Genomic DNA, 21959 nt, shown 5'->3' on the forward strand with positions numbered 1-21959 from the left:
GATACTTAAAATCACTTTTCCTCACTCAAATAAAAAAATAAATTATAGACACAAGGTTGGAAAAGTATTTAATTTTTATAACATAATATAAAAATGGAAATATTTGCCAATGTGCTTCAGAATTTTCCAATTTTTATCAGTGAATCTATCCTTGAGATGCCCACAGAAAACTGTGGGGCTGTGCCTCACACTTCTTGCCCCCTGTTGTCTGACCCTTGGAGAGGAAGGCAGTGGCGCGACAGCAGTAACAGTGCCTGGGGGCGGCAAAATCCCTAAATCCGTTTCTGCTCCAAGGATAATTTTCAGTAGCTGAAAATGTTAGACATGCTAAGAAACAGGAACATGGCCCAAAAAGATACGAAAGTCTAGAAGGGCATGCTGCCTAGGCAAAACACTTAAAAATATTCAGCTCTGCTCTAACGGGTCTTTAGATTAAAAGGTAAAATATGGGAGGAGCGGGTAATCCACCTATCAGGACTCCGTTTTTAGGGAGTTCCGCCTTCCTATTGCCCAAATCAAAAATGGCCGTCCTCAAAAACTTTAGCTACATGCGAAGCCAGGAAAGAACTTCCGGCCGTGTCCTGTGTAACGTCATATCCGTCGGGTCGTGGGATGCGATTCCCGGGGAGTTTGTGGCGGGTAGTTGGTCGCTGTACAGCTGGAGCTTCCCTTAGATCCTGTGGGTCGGGAGTGCAGGTACCGGTGTCCGGGAATGTCCCACGGCAAGGAGTACTGCTCTCTACACGCTCCTTTCCCCTGCCAAGGACGGTTTCCGGTGCCCATCCGTCCTATCCCCTCTCTAGGCCCCGGGGACTGAGTTCTGTCTTGCAGGTTGAGGGGTCCCGGCCATGCCGGCTTCTTTTCTTCAGGTCCTTGTCGAGAGCTGATGGAGAGGCTCTGGGGAAGATCCAAGCCAACCATTACCAGCTAGTCTATACCTGCAAGGTCAGCAGTGCTAAAGGATTCCTTTCTGAGCCTCAGTTTTTGGCTTTATATATTTTATTTCTTATGCTTATATACATTTCGGAATAAAACTCGGACGTCTTCATATTACAAACTGGAGCCTTATTTCTTTAACGTCCTCCTTAAAAATGTTTGTATTATATTTGTATTATACTTGTATCCTTGAGAGTGAACAAGATGGATCAGAGTCTGGGGGAGGGCATTGTATAAATGCAGAGGTAGTTATCTAGACATTAATTTTTTAATTGTCTTGCTGTTGCTCCCTGGAAGAGCACAAGGACTGTTAGACCTAGGTGCCTGAATTCAGCCTTCCTTGCACTATGTGCTTTCCAGGGCTTTTAAAACTGTGGGCTAAAAAATAAGGATCTACAGTTATGATAAACTACGCCCAAAAAAGCATACAAATAGGAATGTTTGCCTTTGCATTATGCTGACTTTGGGCACTCCCCTAGTGTTTTCCAGGTATATTTTGATTGTGACCCCAAAAATCCTATCTGCAGGGAAAAGTGCAGGGTCATAGGTACCACAGTCATAGAAATATGGCAGAAAAAGATCATACTGTTTATCTAGTCTGCCCATTCACTCAGAGATCCTCTGTATTTATCCCATGTTTTCTTGCATTCAGATGCTGTCCTTGTCTCCACTATGTCCAGGGGGAGGCTGTTACATGCATCCATTACCCTCATTCCATGCCCCCTCATTCTAGAGCAGTGTTTCCCAAACCTTTAGCCAATGTGACCCCTTTTTAGCACTTGAAAATTCCCATAACCCTGGAGAATGACCAAAACAAATTAGCAAGGGTGTGGTCTCCCAGCAACCATTCTACTCTTGCATTCATTCTTACCCCCTCTCTCTACTTCCACCCCCTCCTTCAAACTCCATCCTGTCCAGAGGACAGTCTCCTTGCCAAATGACCCCCCTCTCTCAACTTCTGCCTCTCAACTGATCTCTTACATTCCCCAGCTCTTCTCACCTCCTTAGTCCATCCCCTTTCTCAACTCCTCCAGCCATTTTTGCATCCCCTTCGAGCAGATTCTGTCATCCCCCATCTCCTCCCCTACAACCCTTCTGTTACACACTCCCCAGCTGATCTCCCAGCTCTTCTTTTTACATCCCCAGTTGATCTTCTGTCATTCACCCTATCTCACCCTCCACAGCCAACCCCTCTTCACCTAATCAACTCTCAAACTCCTGCAGCTGATCCATCCATCCAAACACCTCCCCCTCCAAACATTCCCCTATCTAGAGTTAGCAGTAACATTTTCTCTTGGGCCATCGGCCAAGGGTGGATGGCAACTTGTGGGATGTGAGGATAGGTTGACAGGGGCAACATTTATCTCTTAGGTCAGTGGCAGGCAAGAATAGATCTGCAGCAGCATTCTCCACCAGCCCATGCCCTCTCAGCCCTTCTCTCCCTTCATGACTGGTCCTTAGCCTAATGGTGATCTGTAAGTGGTAGCAACATTAATAATGAAAGACCTCATGGGGACTGTAAGCTAGTGCAAGCTCACAGACTGCAGCAGCCCCAATCACCTCCTGACTCAGGGCTTCCGGTTAACATAGACTCATGCATTTGAGAGAATTCTGGCTCAAAGTTCCCATGCTGAATTCCTCTACTTAATACTTCTGCTGGCACCTGAAGACTACTGATGTCTGAAGCACTTGTGACCCCAACTGAAGTTTTTGTGACCCCATTTGGAGTTCCAACCCACTTTCCTTTGAAAGAGGCTTATCTCCTGTGAATAGAAACCTTGGAGGTATTTAAATGTCTCTATCATATTTACTCTATCCCTCTCCTAAAGTATACATGTTTAGATCTTTAAGTCTGTCCCCATATACTTTACAATGAAGAAGGCTGATGATTTTAGTAGCAATCCTCTGTACCCACTCCAGAACTGAATACAGTTTTCCAACTGAGGTCTCACCAGGGACTTATACAGGGGCAACATTGTCTCCTTTTAAATTCTGCTGACCATTCCAATAGAAACATGATCAGGATTGAGCATGTCAATTTTTAAGGCCATCTGCTCTTCAAATTCTCGCACATTTAGTGCAGATTTTGTTTATTAACTCCTGCCTCTTCATTTTAATCCACATGTAACGTTTTTTTAAATATGTAATTCAATTTTGTCCTTTGAAACATTTAACGTGTATCACACAATTTAAATCCTTAGCTAGAGAGGTTTTCTGTATCTTGCCTGATGAGCTGTGTTGTAATATGTATTTCTTTATAGTTAGGGATGTACATCTAATAAAAAAGGATTTAAAAAAAAAAAATGAAGGTACACATGAATTGCAGAAAAAGGATCTGTTCTTATGGAATTGCAGGATGAGATTTACAACGACAAAACAGGGCAAATTTGCAAATTGAAAGCATTTCACTCTTGTAGGACAAAAGCTGTTCGCTTTTTTTCTGACGGGGCTGTTTGTTTTGTAGGTGTGCCAGACAAGGTCTAGGAAAACCATTTCCAAATTGGCTTACCATAATGGAGTAGTGATTGTAAAATGCCCTGGCTGTAAAAACCATCATATCATAGCAGACAATCTGGGTTGGTTTTCAGATTTGGAAGGTAAAAAGTAAGTATACAGTAACATTTGTCAAACGAATTATTTTGAATACCTTACTCTTTATATCTAATTTCCTACTGTAAAAATGGCTGAAAGGCGGCACGTCGTGAAATAGTGTGTGTATTTTTAGCTGTATCGAGGGAGGGCAACACTGTACAATTGATGTCAGTGTGTAGATGGTTTGGAAAATTGTCTTTAAAAGTAACAAACGAAAGCTGAGGCAATAGTTGAATGCAGAAAGCATGACCATTCTAAGGAAAAAGGAAACAAAAGAGCAAAGAGGATGTAGGAGAAGAGATGAAATAGAGCACAAAGGTTTGCAAAGACAATAGACAGGCTGAAAGAGGAGGCAACAGCAGATTCAATGAAGGTGACCCTGAGGAACAGAGTTGTGGACTGATGAACACGGTGTTCCAGTTTCGTAAAACATTCATTTTCACAGATGTGTATAAATGGCTTTTTTCCTGTCGTTTTTTGACAGGCACTTTGCACTAGTTTATTATATAATTGCCATTCATCTGAATCAAATTGCAAAGTCCTTCACAATTTTAAATACTTTTGAAAAGGTTCATGCAGCTGTCACTGGGGTGGAGGATCCTGCAGCACACTCCTAGTGCCTGGGCTGCCTGTAAGTTTCCAAAGAGTGCGAGCCCTTAACCATTCCAGAGACAGAAGATTCAAATATTGCCATCTTTCAGTAGCTCTGTGAAGTGCCACAATATTAGCTTTCTTTAAAAAAAAAAAAAAAATCAGGAAAAGAGTAGAGGGGGGAAGTAAGTGGGGGTGCCAAAAGTAAAATTGATGAGGACAACCTTCTAAAATGAACAAATATATGAAGATGGAGGTTTGCCGGTCTGCTAAGCTTCCTCCTTCTGTATGAAAAGTTCTGTATGAAAAGTTAACAGGAATGAGCAGCTATCATTCAGCTATAAGGCTCCCAGGATCCTTGAATTTGCAGCCAAGTGGTTATCAAGAATCCTTTGGGTATTGTGAAGGTTTTCCTTTCTTTGCTTCACTTTCACACATTTGCAGGGTTTGTTTGGTTCACCACATTGTCTTGCCCATCGCTGGTGTGACATGTTTCTAGAGGCGCGCGCACAGATGAACTTTCAAAGGAGTTACACGTGTAAATTTAACATACTATCGTAGCAATTTTCAATAGCCATTTACACACGTAAAGTGCACTTACATGTGAATATCCTATGGCAATTCATGTAAGTCCATATATTGTAACAATTTTCAAAAGCCCACCTACAGGTAAGCTGCATTTACACATGTAAAACCCAATTTTAAGAGAGTATATGCTTTTGAAAATCAGGCCTGGTGTGTGTGTGTGTGTGTGTGTGTGTATATATATATATATATATATATATATATATATATATATATATATATATATATATATATATATATATATATGAAATCTGTGTACGATCCCAGCTGTCTGTAGAATCTTAGTAAATTCCCTGAACTTGCCAGTGAAGCATGATATCAGGCTCTGGGTAGATATTTATTATGTGTATTATATGGTATGTATGATTTTTTGTCTTCTTTTACTCTACGCACCACCTTGACCTTTAGAAGAAAAGGCAGGTGATAAGTAAATTTGATTTGGATTAGATTTATGAAATATCAAAAAGTATTTCTTCACCAAAGGGGTGCTAGATGCAGGGAATGGCCTTCCAGGGGAGGTGGTGAAGGCCAAAACAGAATTCAGGAAAGTCTGGGATAAGCACGGAGGATTCATGGTTGCAACTAAATCCCCTGAAAAAGGAGAGTACCGTATTTTCTGGCGTATAAGACGAGTTTTAACCCCTGAAAATCTTTTCAAAAGCCGGGGGGTCGTCTTATACGCTGGGGGTAGTCTTATAGGATGAATAATTACCGTATTTTTTCGCTCTATAAGACGCACTTTTTTCCCCCAAAAGTGGGGGGAAAAATGTCTGCGTCTTATGGAGCGAATATAAAAAAAATAAAAATCTTAACAAAACCCCCCAAGACCTGCCAAAAGTCCCTGGTGGTCCAGCGGGGGTCCAAGAGCGGTCCGGGAGCGATCTCCTGGACTGCCGATGGCCCTTTGCCCTTACTATGTCACTGGGGTCGACCAATGGCAGCGGTAGCCCCTATGATATAGTAAGGGCAAAGGGCCGTCGGCGCCATTTTGATTGCTGGAAGCCGACGGCCCTTTGCCCTTACTATGTCACGGGTCGACCAATGGCAGCGGTAGCCCCTATGACATAGTAAGGGCAAAGGGCCGTCGGCAGTCCAGGAGATCGCTCCCGGACCGCTCTTGGACCCCCACTGGACCACCAGGGACTTTTGGCAGGTCTTGGAGGGGTCAGGAGGGTGGGGGGCTGTAGAAAACTAATTTGGCAGATCTTGTGGAGGAGTCAGGAGGGTGGGGGGTTGTATTTAATTAATTTGGCAGGTCATGGGGGGCGGGGTCAGGAGGGTGGGGGAAGCTGAGGGATTAGTTTTAAAGGGTTGGGGTGGGTTTTTTGTTTATCGGCTCGGGCGCAGCCGATTAAAAAAAAAAAAGAAAAAAAAAAAAAACCCGATCGGGCCGGACAAAAAAAAAAACACGATGTGAATTGGAACCGGAATCAGAACCGGTTCCGATTCACATCTCTATTACCGGTACCTCCTCTGCCTCTCAGATCTCGCACATGCACATCTGCGCCGCTTCACAGCAGTCCTCAGGAGCGAGATCTGAGAGGCAGAGAAGGAGGTACCGGTAATAGGATACAAGGGTGGGCCAGAGGGATGCGTTACCGCTCTGATAGTCTTGGAGACAGGGAGGGCTGGGCAGGCAGGGAGAGCTGACCAATCCAAGCAGGATTTGTACACAACAACCAGCCAATCGCCGGTAAGGTACATCGCTTGCCGTGATTGGCTGGTTGTTGTATACTGGGTACCACATACAGTATGGTTATGTAGTGACACAGAAGGGTAGTCTTATACGGCGAGTATATCCCAAACTCTATATTTTAACTGGAAAAGTTGGGGGTTGTCTTATACGCCGGAAAATACGGTAGTTAGTAAAGAAATGTATTAAGTTAGGCCAACAAAAAGAGATTTGTTTGGTTGATTGACATTTTATTTCCATGGGAAAAAGTGAGACGAAAGCCAGAGAACAACTGAGGTCTGCGGCACTGCACCAGGAAGTAAAATGGGCAGACTGGATGGATCTCCTGGTCCTTATCTGGCAGCATATTCTACGTTTCCATTTAGCAAAAAAAGCCGTTGCTTACAGATTTAGAATGAGCTGCTCATTTTATTTTGTAAAGCAGTGATAGAGCCAGTGCTATTAAGTAGTGAATCCTATAAGCTGTAGTTCTCTTTTTTTTTTTTTTTTTTTTTCCTTTAAAATATTTTGACAGTTGATTCCCTACAATAACTGTCAGTAAAGCCAGTTCTGCAGACGAATGGACACCCCTCTTGTGACCATTTTTGAATTCTGTATTAAGGAACATTGAAGAAATTTTGGCTGCCAAAGGTGAGAAGGTGAGACGTGTTGCTGGCGAGGACGCCCTGGAACTGGTCCTGGAGAACATGCTGGACAAGGAATCCCAGAATCATCCTGAAGAGGACAGAGGCAACCTGAGGCCCGTGGAGTCTGAAGACAAGACCATAAGGTAACTCTTCCCATGATGCACTTCCAGAGAAACTTGTGGCATGGGATGGGAGCGGGTTGCCTTCCCTTTTTACTGGAATAGCATAAGAATTAGCTGTAGATGGTGCAGGACAGGAGCTGATGAGAGCACAAAAGTCCCGTCTTCAGAGGCAATCAGCTGCTAGAATTATGTACTGGGGATGGGGAAATCCATTTTCTAGTTGCTTTTCACGTGTTCTGCTTTTGGCCATGTTGCTGACTCCTGCCTGCAGTCTCCTCAACATGTTTCCTGTTGCTATTCTGTAAAGCACTTTGAACAAAAGTACGAAAATAAATCCTAGAATGCAAAGGTGAGTTTTTACCCATGTGGCCAGACACAAGAATAAGGTGTAAAACAAAAGCAGATGTGTTTCAGAGCTGAATGTAATGGACTGAGCTGCATGTGTGCTGCACAGCGTGTGTTTACTGAAAGGCAAAAAAAAACAAGGGACAGAAACTTGTGTGATTTCATACCACGTCTTGCAGGGCTGTTTAAGTGACATGGAGCAGCTCCATTTACAAGCCTGAGCCTCAGGTTTATCCAAATTCCGATTTTTGTTGATGTCATTTTTATGTTTAGCTTTCACGTTCTCAGTTTTTATGGTTTTGGCACCTGTAGGCACTGTTAGTGCTGTTGCCCCCTATCACCCCTGCCTGAGGTTTGACAACAAGGAGCAAAAGATTTAAGGCACAGTTCCCTAGTTTCCTGTGGCAGCTCAGGGGTAGATTCATTTATGTCAAAATTTTAAAACTTCAGAAGCAAAATGACAAACATTTCCATCTTTTATATTACATTATAAAAATAAAGTAGCTTTACATTATGGTTAGTATAACTTTATTTTTATAGGGTGAAGAAAAGTGATCTCAATTATGAGTATGGAGAGGGGAATAGTGAGGAGAAATGGAGGTGTGAAAAGGAAAGAGGACTAGGAAGATGGGAGATGGGGCAAGCTTAGGAATCTGTGATAGAGAGAGAGGAAGGATCTTGGGTTGGGGAGTGGGTTTCAGGGTCTGGAGAGAAGGGGGAGGTAGGAAGGAAGGTTCCAGGATCTGGGGGATAGAATCCAAGATCAAGGAAGGGAGGGAGGATCTGAATTGCAGTGGGTGGGGAGGAGAGGATGGAGGTAGTCCTGTTCCTTCTTGCATCCCACCCTTCAGTGATCTATATTCACTCACTCCTAGTCTCCCCCTTTGATCGTCTGGTGCAGGCTCTCCTGTTCCCTGCATGTTGCCTTGAAGGGAGGTACTGGATCAGGAAGAAGAGGGCTGTTCTCTGCTGAGTGAGATTTAGCACAACTGAAAGTCATAAAATCTTCACTAGCCTGCTGCCGCCAGGTTTCTGCTGCCCTGGGCGTAGGTCAGGGCAGCAGAAACCTGTTAACAAATCCAGGCCTGCACTTTCTATAAAAAAAAAAAAAAATCACGGAAATTCCCCAAATTATTCTGTGTTCCAATTTGTATTTCTTGGTGAGTAGTTGCAAAATATGCCCACTACATGAGTGAGTAATCTTTTTGAAAAAAATTTCTGTATATATTTTGATCTGATATGTATCTTTTGACCTGAGGAATGGAGTCCTTAGTTCCTGAAAGATAGTCAAGAAATGTATTAAGTTAGTCCAATAAGAAAAGTATTACCTTCTGTAATTTGCATTGTCCTTTATTTCTGCATTCTTTAAATGTACAATTTATTATTATTTTTTTTGCTGTATTCATTAGCAGTGGGCAGAGTAAGAGACCTGGCTGTGATTTCCATCCTTAACTCCTGCTTTTTGAGTCCATAGGGGCTGAGGATGCAGCACAAGACAGGAAGATGTCCTGGTCATTGCACAAAAGCAGCACACATTTAAGATACTGGCTTTACTGATACTGCTTTTGCATTGCCAGTATGCATTCTGTATCTAGGGTCAGCACACAAGTACAAATGTTTATTTGATTTATATTCTGCCTTTCAGCCACTTCGCAGCAGATTACATTCAAGTACTGATTGTAAATTTATATTGGGCAGTGGCGCACATACTGCCAAAACCATTGTAGCAATAAACATCTTAAGTACTTTCTTTGTCTTTGCAAAGTATGGTGCCACCACCTGTGTTCACATTCTGTTATAATACAGTTCATATGAACTTCTTCAAAACAGCTTCGCGAATAAATCTAGTAGGCCTGGAAAAGTGTCAAAAGTTAGCTGAACTGGCTAGATGCACTGTTTAAAAAAAAAAAAAAAAAAAGCTGACATTCATCCGCTGGATTCTGCCAACCCTGTTCCCCGGAGATTTGGGGAATTTGCATGAAGTGCTGGGTCTCTGGGAAAACACACAAAAACTCCAGGACTCTGTTTACAGCACCAGCCCCTTCGGTAAGCCTGCAGGAAACAGGAGGAGAAGGCTAAGCTTGGAGCACACACGTTGCAGGCAGCATGTGGGGAGAAACAGGAGGCATTGCAACAAGCACAGCTGTGCCTGCAGCGCGAGTCCAGGACTCTAGACTCAGCTGAGGACAGTGTAAGGAAGCACAGGTCAGGCAGCTGTGACACACAGGGGGTAGAAGCAAAGAGTGCTGAAATCAGGAGGAAGGAGAAGAATGCTGAGATTATAGTGGAGGGACAAAAGTGGTGGTGGTGGCAGAGAAAAGCATGTGGATTACCCGGGAGACGCTGAATAGAAAATGTTGATTTCCTTTCCCTTCCCCCAGCCCTGCTTATCAATGGCAATCTCAGGGTGACCACAACTCAAACATTACCAGGTATGTGCATCTGAAAACCTAGGCTGTATTTTCCTATAGGATCCAGTCCAGTTTATTAAAAAGAAGAAAAAAAAAAAAACCCCCAGATGTAGATTCCTTCATCCTCCTGGACCCACTCCCGAATTCCTGGGGGAATGCAATGCAGTGTTTGCTAAGAATCTCCCCCCCCCCCCCCCCATATGCAGAATTTACCTTTTTGCTGTGCAGAATTAAAACAGACTATTGGGGGGGGGGGGGGGAGAGAGGCACCAGCCATGCTGTGGTGGCTGAGAGATGGGGAGGGTGGAAGGGACCTATTTCAGGTGGGGAGACAAGCTGGTTGAGGGATGTGAGCTGGGGGAGAGAGCATTGGAGGGTACAGCTGTGGGAGAAGCACAGCCTTGGAAGGGATTAGTTGAGGCGGGAGGGGTATAGACATCTTTTACTTTTTGGAGTGACTACTGCCTTAAGGTTAGGGATTCTGGATTTCGGGGGATTTTCATTGGGCCATCAGTGGAGCCTAAGAAGAGCTACAGGCAGCATGACTTCTTTTAACTACTGACCTTTGTAGGTACAATCACAGCCATCACTATATTGCTGCAAGTATTGGCAGTTGGAAGAATTCAGCTCTGCCTCTGAGCCCTCCATGGATTGCTAAAGTGAAATCCTCCAGAACCAGAAGCCCTAGATATGGTGCAGTATTACTGTACTCGGAGAATTCTGCACTAAATAACTTAACATCTTTGAGTCAGAACCTTTTTCTGTTTTGATGCTTAAATTACTACTCAGACACAGTGATTACATTGTATTATTTTGATATACGGTAGTTTGCTGAGTTTTAAAATGCTGTGAGCAGAATTAAATTTTTTAGTACAGAATTCTCCCAGGAGTAGTATTTGTCACTTGTTATGGTAAGGACATCCATCATGCACAAGTTAGTCTGAAGCATCAAAGTGCATCCTACTTATGGTTAACATTAATTATTACAAGTGTCTTAATCTTAGTCATTGTGCCATAGGTTCTAGGCTTTGATTAAAAAAAAAATGCAGTTTTCTTTCAAATGTCATCTTAGGTATTCATAATCATCTATATGCTCATCTCTTGAGGTTTAATTCTAAACCAACCATTTATAAAGTAATAATTAGTCCATATGATTCCTATATTTATTTTTATTTTTTTAAAATTTTTTATTTATCATCTTTCAATAATATACAAACATCTTTTGCATTGGAAATATAAGAAAAGAAGAAATAGAAATATCTGTAATCTTTAACTCTTTACCCACTGTTGAAGGATTTAAATTAAACACATTTTTTTTCTGTTGATACTTAGGAAACTTTGGAGAGGAAAGAAACCTCTTTTCAGAGGAGTACATAAATGAAACTTTTACAGAATAAGGCTTCCACATCTCACACCCCTATTGCCTATGTATCCTCCCTTAAAGCCTCAATGGATTGCCTCCTCCCATCCAAAAAAAGCCCTCAACTGGTCTGGTACAAAGAAAATGTGTGTTCCTAGCCAGTTTGATGATGCACTTGCATGGGTAGCGCAAAATAAAGCTACCCCCTAGTGCTAGGGCTTTGGAGCGCATCTACTCTTTCTACGTTGTTGGGTAGATTTAGATATGTCCGGGTATACTCGTACGAGACCACCATTATATATCCCATCTATATTTTGGAAGTACTTCATGATTTTACAAACACCAGCTTCATCAAAGAAGAAAACAAACAGAACAGCTCTGTCCACAATCTCAATGTTTGAATTTTCTAAGTACTCGGTCAGATTTTGAAAGTCTGACCCTTGCCGATCTGGAAATACAGAGACATTACTGCTCCTTTTAGGAAGAAAAAACAATTTCTTAACCGGTGGAATCTCATGCTGAGGAATTTTAAGTCTCTTGAGCGTATTTCTTAAACGTCACCAGAGGTAATTCACCCATTACGATAGGAAAAGTGAGAAATCTTAAATTTAGATGCCTCATATAATTTTCAATCGATTGAAGTCTTCTCAAAGAGGTGACCCTTTCCTTAATAATGGTGGCATTTACACTCTGGAGATTCTTTATATTCTCGTTAACTTTTTGCAAGGCATTATCATGTTCTCCAAATTTCCGTTCCCTGTACATACCAGGATCAGTCCAGACCGCTGGGTTGTGTCTCCCTTCCAGCAGAGGGAGTCAGAGAAAAAAAAACTGAAAAGGCACCCCTCTTAACCTGGTGTGCCACCTGCGATCCCTCAGTATTTTCTCTGACTCTCAGCAGAAGGGTTGACAGAACCTGCAGTCCTGATTTTTCAATTCCTTTAAATTTAGTTACATCTTTTTTTTACAGAGTTCTAAGGCTCTGGATGATTTAGTTAACACCTTTGGCTACAGCAAGTTGGTTGTATTAAAAAAAAAAAAAACAAAAAAACTCAGTATGGTTTTATTTTCCCAGGCTTTTCACTCAGCGGTAGAGGTAAGGCAGGGGCTGGCAGCTCTAAAAGCCTTGTTCCCGGAGGGCCGTTTCTCTCTGCGGGGGGGGGGGGATTAACTGGTGGGGGCTGGTCCCTCCCCTCGGCGCCCCGAGACGAGTTTCCTCAGGTGCTGCAGCGTTCCCAGAGCTCCGGAAGGCTGCGAGACGGCAGGGTATTTTAAGTTCTTCTTTTTTCTTTCCTATCGAGCTGTTTGGAAACAAACCCCCCCCCCCCCCCGGGATGCCACGAGGGCTATCGTGCTCAGCATGTGGGGAGGCGGGGTTGCGCCTCTCGCGGGACGGGGTTTGCACCAGCTGCCTCCCCGGGGGGGAGGGCTCGTCCAGGGGTGATTTTGGGCCCATTTTGCCTCGAGGCGCAGAACAGCGATCCAATTTCTCCTCCAGTCTGAGACCCGTTCGACCATGCGATCCGGGGCCCGGTCCTCCCCCCCCCCCCCCCCACCCTTCCTCCTCCCACTCACCTATCGAATCCCTTAAAGGGCCAGTCAGTTTTTTCTTCAAAATTTATTTTACTTATGCATAAGGCTTTTTTGGAGGCGGAAGCTCAGCAGGATGAGCAGCCCCCTCCCGCGAAGATTGTGCGGCGGGACACGTCTCTGGATGCCCTTTCGGCCCCTGGGGGGGCTCCGGATCCTGCTCACTTGGGATCTTTTCTGGGTCCTCTCCTCCAAAACCTAGATGGGGGTGTTGGAGTCCGCTCCAGTAGAGGGGGACGACCCCCAGGTTTCTCGGCTGTTTCGCCGGGAGGCGTTGGATCCCTTGATCCCCCTATGTCCTAGAGGAACTGGAAGTGGAGGCACCAGTCCCCAGTTCGGAGCCAGTTAAGGGGAAACCAGTACTCTCGGGGCTGCGTGCCCTGCCCCAAACTTTTCCTTTCCACCCAATGCTTAAGCAGTTGGTCACTCAGGAGTGGGAATCTCCGGACGCGACCCTCCGTGTGGGACGGGCGAGACAAACTCTACCCTTTACCCGAGGAAGTCTTGGATATCCTCAGGATTCCCAAGGTGGATGCGTCTGTTACTGCGGTCACCAAGCGGACCACCATTCCTGTTACGGGAGCGATGGCTCTTAAGGACTTACAGGATAGGCGGCTAGAAGTCCTCCTCAAGCACATTTTTAAGGTGTCAGCGCTCTGTGTTAGAGTGGCGGTCTGCAGTAGCCTCATGCAGCAAGCGACTCTCGGGTGGGTCCAGCAAATGCTCACATCACAGGTGTTGCTGCCAGAGGAAGCAGATCAGGCGAATAGGAGGGAGTCCACGGTAGCTTACACAGCGGATGCATTATATGATCTGTTGCGGGCATCTTCACGCAACATGGCCATGGCAGTTTCAGCTAGATGGCTTCTCTGGCTCCGGAACTGGTCCGCGGATGTTTCTTCCAAAACTCAGTTGGGCAATCTTCCTTTTAAGGGAAAATTGTTGTTTGGGGAGGAACTTGACGCCCTTATTAAGTCTCTTGGGGAGAATAAGGTGTATAAATTGCCAGAAGACAAGCCTAAGTCTTCCAGGCCCTTTGGGGCAGCGCAGATTTCGGCAGTCGCAGCCGCCTGCTTTTCCCGCCCGACAGTAGACTCAGAGGGCTCAGTCTTGGCCTACTTCCTTTCATGGTCGGAGGCCATTTCAGGAGGGAGGCTCTCAAGGGTCCACCGGAGGTAAGCAGTCCAATGAAGGTGTTCCGACCTTCTCCCCGGTTCCAGTGGTGGGAGGTCGTCTCTCCCTGTTTCTCGAGGAGTGGGTCAGGATCACATCGGACCAGCGGGTCCTCAAAATCATCGCCCACGGTTACGAGTTGGATTTTGCCCGCCCGTTAAGGGATCTTTTTCTGATTTCTCCTGCCGGCTCTCTGGTCAAGCAAGAGGTAGTCGGGCAAACACAGAGTCGCTTGAAATCACTGGGGGCTATTGTTCCGGTCCCTCCAGAGGAGCGCAGGGCCGGCAGGTACTCCATCTATTTCGTAGTCCCGAAGAAGGAGGGGTCCTTCTGACCAATTTTGGATTTCAAGGCAGTCAACTGAGCACTTCGGGTTCCCCGATTTCGCATGGAGACTCTACGGTCGGTCATTGCGGCCGTCCACTCAGGAGAATATTTGGCTTCTTTGGACCTGACCGAGGCGTATCTTCACATCGGGATACGCAAGCGTCATAAACGGTTTCTCCGGTTCATGGTCCTGGGGGAGCATTATCAGTTCCAAGTTCTTCTGTTCGGCTTAGCGACAGCGCCTCAGGTCTTCACCAAGGTAATGGTAGTCGTAGCAGTGGCCCTCCAGCGGGAGGGGATCTTAGTTCACCCATACCTGGACGATTGACTCATCCGGGCCAAATCGGAGAGCCTCTGTCGGGAAGCAGTGAGCAAGGTTCTACTCCAGCTCCAGTCCCTTGGTTGGGTGGTCAACTTTGCCAAGAGCCAGTTGGTACCATCTCAGGTTCTCAACTTCCTGGGAGCACGCTTTGATATCTCGGTAGGCAAGGTCTTCCTCACTTGGGAGAGGAGGCTCAAGTTAGTGGTGCAGATCCATTGGCTCAAGTCCTTACTCCTGCCCATAGTATGGGATTATTTGCAGGTACTTGGTTCCATGGCATCTACTCTGGAGGTGGTTCCCTGGGCATGGGCGCATATGAGACCATTACAACGTGCATTGCTTTCTTGGTGGGATCCGAAATCGGAGGAGTTTCGCCTGCCTTTGCCACTGATGGAACCAGCCAGGTCCAGTCTCGATTGGTGGTTGATTCCGGCCCACTTGTTACAGGGGATGGACCTGGGGGAGCCGCAGTGGGTAATAGTCACGACGGATGCCAGCCTCACTGGTTGGGGAGCAATTTGCCAGTCACAATACGCTCAGGGTCGTTGGACAAGTTATCAGGCGATGTGGTCAATCGATTGGAAACCAGGGCGGTATGCATTTTTCTCCCTCTGGTAGCCCAGTGTGCGGTGCGAGTCATGTCAGACAACGCGACGACGGTAGCCTACATCAACCGCCAAGGGAGAACCAGGAGCCGGTCAGTGGCCTGGGAGGCCGAAAGGTTCATGACGTGGGCAGAGCGACATCTAGTCTGGTTGGCGGCCTCTTACATAACCGGAGTGGACAATGTGCAGGCAGACCTTCTCAGCCGCCAGCATCTAGATCCCGGCGAGTGGGAATTGTCCGACGCAGCTTTCCGGCTGATCACTCGTCGGGGGCTTCCACACCTCGACCTGATGGCAACTCGGGCAAATGCAAAGGTGCCCCGGTTTTTCAGACGTTTGAGAAACCACGGGTCGGAAGTAGTGGATGCTCTTGTTCTTCCGTGGCCTCGCGGCGTACTACTGTATGTGCTTCTGCCTTGGCCACTAGTGGGCAAGATCGTGCGTCGGATAGAGAACCACGTGGGGTCTGTCATTCTGGTAGCCCCAGAGTGGCCCCGAAGGCCGTGGTTTGCGGATCTGATCTCGTTGGCAATCAGCTGTCCGGTGCGTCTCACCCACCTTCCGAATCTTCTTCGACAAGGTCCAGTATTTTTAGATCGAGCGGATCGCTTTTGCCTAGCGGCCTGGCTTATGAGAGGAGGCAATTGAGGAAGAGGGGATATTCAGATTCTGTTGTTTCTACCCTCTTGCAAGCACGGAAATCGTCCATGTCCTTGGCTTATAGTCGTGTTTGGAGAGTTTTCGACTCTTGGTTCCAAGGTTTGAATGTCCCCCCGTATCTGGCTTCGGTGGCACACATCCTATCCTTCCTGCAGGAGGGACTGAAGAAAGGTCTAGCTTGCAGTTCTCTCCGGGTGCAGGTCATGGCACTGGGTAGCCTGCTGGGCAAGATTGATAGCTTTTCGCTGGCAGCTCATCCAGATGTGTCCCGTTTTTTGAAGGGGGCCAAGCATTTGCGCCTGCTGGTACGACAAATTTGGCCTGCCTGGAGCTTGAATTTAGTTCTTAAAGGCTTATGTGGTCGTCTTTTAGAGCCCCTCCGGCGGGCTACGTTGAAAGATTTGACACTCAAGACTGTGGGTTTTTTTTTTTTTTTGGTAGCCATTACATCCGCACGGCAAATTTCAGAGCTTCAAGCTTTGTCGTGTCTGGATCCGTATCTTCATATTTTGGATTCTGGAGTTTCGCTGCGGACTGTTCCCTCCTTCTTGTCCAAGGTGGTATCGGCTTTTCATGTTGTTCAGACTGTAGAGTTACCGGCCTTCCCGAATTTGGATCCGACTTCTGTGACGGATAAGGATCTGCATAAGTTGGATGTGCACTGGGTTCTCCTTCGCTATCCTAGAGGTGACCAATGCTTTTCGATTATCGGATCATTTGTTTGTCTTATTGACTGGTCCTAGACGGGGACACAAGGCATCCAAAGCTATGGTTGCTAGGTGGTTGAAGGAGGCCATTTCTTCCACTTATCTTTGCGCTGGGTGGGCCATACCAGAAGGCTTGAAAGTGCACTCTACCAGGTCTCACGTGGCCCCTTGGGCGGAGAGCCAGTCGGTCTTGCCCGCAGGAGATTTGTAGAGCAGCCACTTGGAAATCCTTGCATACTTTTGCGAAACATTATCGTGTGGATGTCCGGGATCCGGAGGTCGACTGTTTTGGCAGCAGTGTTCTTCGTGCGGGACTCTCCAGATCCCACCCCAATTAGGGCAGCTCTGGTACATCCCAGCGGTCTGGACTGATCCTGGTATGTACAGGGAAAGGAAAATTGGTTCTTACCTGCTAATTTTCGTTCCTGTAATACCAAGGATCAGTCCAGACGCCCGCCCTTGGGTTTTTTGGAGAGTCCGTTTTTTTCTGTATGTTTTCTTCCTCCTTCTTACCTCGGCAGAGTTCTTTACAGGCATGGGAAGGAATCTTCTTGATTAATATGTTATGCGGCGGTACAGTTTGTTTTTTACCGCGCATATTGTTGTAGCCACTGGTTGTTATGTTTTGGGATTTGTTCTCCTTTATTGGTTATTCTGCTTTGGTATTGTATATACTGAGGGATTGCAGGTGGCCCACCAGGTTAAGAGGGGTGCCTTTTCAGGTTTTTTTTTCTCTGACTCCCTCTGCTGGAAGGGAGACACAACCCAGCGGTCTGGACTGATCCAGGAACGAAAATTAGCAGGTAAGAACCAATTTTCCTTTGCTGATCCCACTCATGTACCTCACCTTTACTAGAAATATCATTCAGTTTTGTGGCTTGATCATATAGATTGGATGCCATAATCTACACGGTCCCAGATCGAACCAAGGGTGACTACCGCCGGTTTAACAAATTGCTGAGGGGGCAGTCGTCTTACCCCAATTCCGGTAGACAAACCACCAACTCCCGATGTTCTGGGGACGCTAGCTTCTTCCTCTCAACCTCCTCCGAAGCAGCTACTCGGGTTATCGACGCTCCCCCAACTGCTTCAGCAGCGTCTGAGCCCACCCGCCTGAGCACGCGCGGTGAGATCATCGATCTGTGCCTCAGCTCCTCAGTCACTGGTTAGCTGCAAAGCTCTTGGCGGCGTTCTTGGATTAGGAGGGCTCAACGACAATTCCCCAAGAGAGTACGGCTCTCCTCTCACCGACTCTCCAGCGGGGGTTGAAGCCCTCAATTTAGGTGTGGCAGAGGTGAACTCAGATATCAAACGTTGCCCCAATGTAATCTCCGGGACGGGTGGGTAAACTCTGATCTTACCCTTTCTTTTATGAGGCATTTTTCACAAGGTAAAGTGCTAAAAAGGCTTATTTTAGGAATCTCGAAGCAGGAGCAAACGGAGTCACAACCTCTCAGGTTGCCATCTTGTTTTCTCTTGATTCCTATATTTAAAAAAAAAAAAAAAAATGAGGCCCAAGTTTTGTAAAAAGAAAATAAAACCCTCTGAGGCCAAGGTTTGTAAATTTTATTTTTATAAGGTCTTCACATTAAAGATTTTCTCCAAGGTGTGACTTTTCCAGAAGGCAATGGGAAACAAACCAGCCATACACATGAGCAGCTCAGGAGAATGATTGCTAGAGCAGCTGTGCAGCCTTCTAACCTGCAGTTCTGTGCCTTTAAGTCCAGCCTGCTTCCTACTTGTGTTTGGTCTGTAGGGGGTGGGGCTTGAGATGTCAGTCATGGTGGAGCTGAGAGAATGCTCAAACCAGTCCTTATGCTGCTGCTGCACAGTGAGTCTGTTTTTCAAGTCATCTCTTATAAATAGGCATGAGATTTATTTGCATGCGCTGCCTCAGGTGTATGCAATATTTCTTATGCTTATTCATTAGGGCTATCCTGAAAATAGCTGGGGAAAGGGGCCTGAGAGCTTGTTTGAGTCCTACTTGCTGCCATCTGGGGAAAAACATACTAGCGTGATCCTAGAAGAGTCTGATTTTTTGGAGCACTTAGAATGATACATGATTTAATTAATCTTTGCATGTGTATCTTTTTCACAACCACTGAGTAGGCATGAGATTAAAAATGCATTAAAAATGCCAGTGGACCAGCATCCTGAAAGACTTGTTGAAGCCAGCACTTTTATAGTGAATCCTATTTAATTTCAAATTTAGAAGTCACCTCTCACAACGAGGCTACAAAGTGGTGTACAGGGAAACAAAAATGAACACACAATCACTCAGCAGTGCATGGTTCGGAGAAATGTATCCTTGAAGGATACTAATGAAACAGGAGAGTTAGGGCATCCCAACAGCGAGGTTCCATTAAAAGCAAACACAGTCCATATGCCTATCTGTAAAAAATCACCGAAGCTAATGATTTCCGAACTATCCCAAACTGAAAAGCAGGTTGTTAAAACAAACAACACACTTTGAAATGTCCGTATGCTAATGCCAGAAGTCTAAGAAGTAAGCTGGGAGAGTTAGAGTGTACAGCAGCAAATGATGAGATTGACATAATTGGCATCACAGAAACTTGGTGGAAGGAGGATAACCAATGGAACAGTGCCATATCAGGGTACAAATTATATTGCAATGATAGGGAGGATCAATTTGGTGGGGGTGTGGCACTTTGTTTGGGAGGGTATAGAGTCCAACAGGATAAAGATCATACATCTCAAAAAAGATATAGTTGCAATGGAGAAGGTACAGAGAAGGGCAACCAAAATGATAAAGGGGATGGAACAGCTCTCCTATGAGGAAAGGCTGAAGAGGTTAGGGCGGTTCAGCTTGGAGAAGAGACGGCTGAGGGGGGGATATGATAGAGGTCTTTAAGATCATGAGAGGTCTTGAATGTGTAGATGTGAATCGGTTATTTACACTTTCGAATAATAGAAGGACTAGGGGGCATTCCATGAAGTTAGCAAGTAGCACATTTAAGACTAATCAGAGAAAATTCTTTTTCACTCAACGCACAATAAAGCTCTGGAATTTGTTGCCAGAGGATGTGGTTAGTGCAGTTAGTGTAGCTAGGTTCAGAAAAGGTTTGGATAAGTTCTTGGAGGAGAAGTCCATTAATGGCTATTAATCAATTATACTTAGGGAATAGCCACTGCTATTAATTGCATCAAGTGCATGGGATCTTAGTGTCTGGGTAATTGTCAGGTTCTTGTGGCCTGGTTTGACCTATGTTGGAAACAGGATGCTGGGCTTGATGGACCCTTGGTCTGACCCAGCATGGCAATTTCTTATGTTCTTAATAATTACTTTATTTATTTATTTTATGGCTTTTATATACCGACGAACGTTGGGAACATCTCATCGATTTACATAGAACAAAAATTAGCAACAGGCTTAACAGGTAACACATAACTAAAGAGGAACAGAAGTATCAACAGGCTTTACAGGGAACACTTAACTAAAGAGGAATATAAACTTAGTAGAGAGATAAATTAGTAAACGTTGAGTAAACATTTTTGTATTCATATATAATTGTATTCATTTTTCTATTATGGCAGTGAATTTTTCTTTAATCTGTTTTTTTTATCTGTGTTTACGGAACTGAGCAGAGCCATACAAACTGTATGATCTGATGAATGTGGTGTCCTTAAATCTTTCTTACCTCCTTTATTTCCTGAAGTAGGAGAAGAAAGCTGCAAAAAATCAGGCACCAAGTCTAATGACAAACTATAAAAAGTTACATTACGAATTATTATATGTGCAAAATCTGGGTAAGAAGAGAGCCACTGAGGAATGCTGATGACAGGAGAATTTTCAAAAGCGTCTGAGTGAAAAGACCATCTTCACTTCTTGCTAAATGGTGACAGCCCTCCCAAAATCATTAGTTGCAAGTTATATAATTTTACCTGTTTTGCTCTATAGGGAACTTTCAAAGTGCACGTAAGGTTTGTATTATATTGCCAAAGTATAAGCTGATGACATGTTTTAAAATCATAGTTCTTAGTAACACAATTTCAGGTTAGAAGAACCTCCATTTACAGAGCTGTTTAAATCTGTTCTTTATTTAGGTGATCTCTGAGGGAGCCACTGTGATGGCTGTCGCTAGATGGAAGTGGCAATGTGAGAAAAAAAAAGAGACATCTTGCCCCAAGCGAAAACCATGACCAGGAGGAGGAAATACGCTCCTCTACTAAGATGGACAGGCCCAGGGACTGGTGCTTGCAGCGGCGAGATAAGTAATAGCCCTGGGCACGGAGTTCAGAACCATAAAAAATGGACGAATCAGGAAACTTCCCCTGAGATGAGTCCGACTCTCTTCTTTCACTGACGCTCCGTGTGACCTTGGGCATGTCACTTAATATCGGTGTTCTTTTGGTTAAGAAAACTTAAAAATAAACTTGCTTTCCATGCAGTCGAGATGTCAGACCACAGATGTTTCTCCCCTTTCCTCAACTGGTGGCTACATGTACATGCTGGGAATGTTAATTTTCACGGAGCACTGTCCTCATGTTTCCTCGCTGTGTCCCCGTTATTTTGGAACTTGTCTCCTTAAGCCACCAATAGAATATTTAAAAAGTTTAAAAAGTGATTTCTTTACCATATTAAATGTAAAGAGATAAAATAGCTTCTGAACCTCTGGCTTTCTCCTTGTGTTAATTTGGTAGAACATTTTTTTTTTTTTTTTTGGAAGGTTTCTCATCTGGTGAAATGTTCTCTGAGAGAGAGACAGTGTGTATGTGTGGACTTGGAGAAGCTAGATGCTGAGTGGTGTTAGCAAGAGAATTGTAATGGAATAGAATCCAGGCAGAGAGAATGCTGGGCTCGGTGGCCATTGTTCTGACCCACTTTTTATGTTTGCCAAAAATGAAATTTAAGAATTTGACACATTACAGATTCTGGCAAAGAAGCTGAGTTCTGCTGTGACCTGTGTAAACCCCCCCCCCCCTCCCCCCCACATCATCAGCCAAACAGAGGAAGCTGTTTCAAGTCATTCAGAGCTTGTTTCCGCCCCCCCCCCCCCCTCCCCATGAAACAAGACCCAATCCAAGGACAGAGCATGTTCTCAAACTGCAGTGCCTGCAGTAGGAAAGTTTTAATCCTGTTTTTTTTTTGGCCCAAGATCGTGGGTTGTTTTTTTTGTACAATATTGATTTTATGAATGTTACTTTATATGTCGCTTAGGCCTTTTGTGATAAGCAACTAATAAATTTTAATAAATGTTAATGTTTTGACTGTTGTGAGGCAATTAAGAGGATATTGGAGTTAAATTCTGGTGCGGACACGTGAAGTAGAAACCCAGGTCCCACAGAATGCAGT

General features: G+C 45.0%; 1 protein-coding gene across 1 annotated transcript; it reads left to right on the forward strand.

The window, feature by feature from the left end:
• Window positions 1-556: 556 nt before the first annotated feature.
• DNLZ (DNL-type zinc finger) lies at window positions 557-21279 on the forward strand. The gene is made up of 4 exons (XM_029613088.1): window positions 557-945; window positions 3401-3540; window positions 6999-7166; window positions 20711-21279. The coding sequence occupies exons 1-4, from the start codon at window positions 613-615 to the stop codon at window positions 20712-20714; spliced, it is 645 nt and encodes a 214-aa protein (XP_029468948.1). The 5' UTR covers window positions 557-612; the 3' UTR covers window positions 20715-21279.
• Window positions 21280-21959: the final 680 nt, after the last annotated feature.

This window comes from Rhinatrema bivittatum, chromosome 8 (assembly GCF_901001135.1).
Source record: "Rhinatrema bivittatum chromosome 8, aRhiBiv1.1, whole genome shotgun sequence".
Taxonomy (NCBI): Eukaryota; Metazoa; Chordata; class Amphibia; order Gymnophiona; family Rhinatrematidae; genus Rhinatrema; species Rhinatrema bivittatum.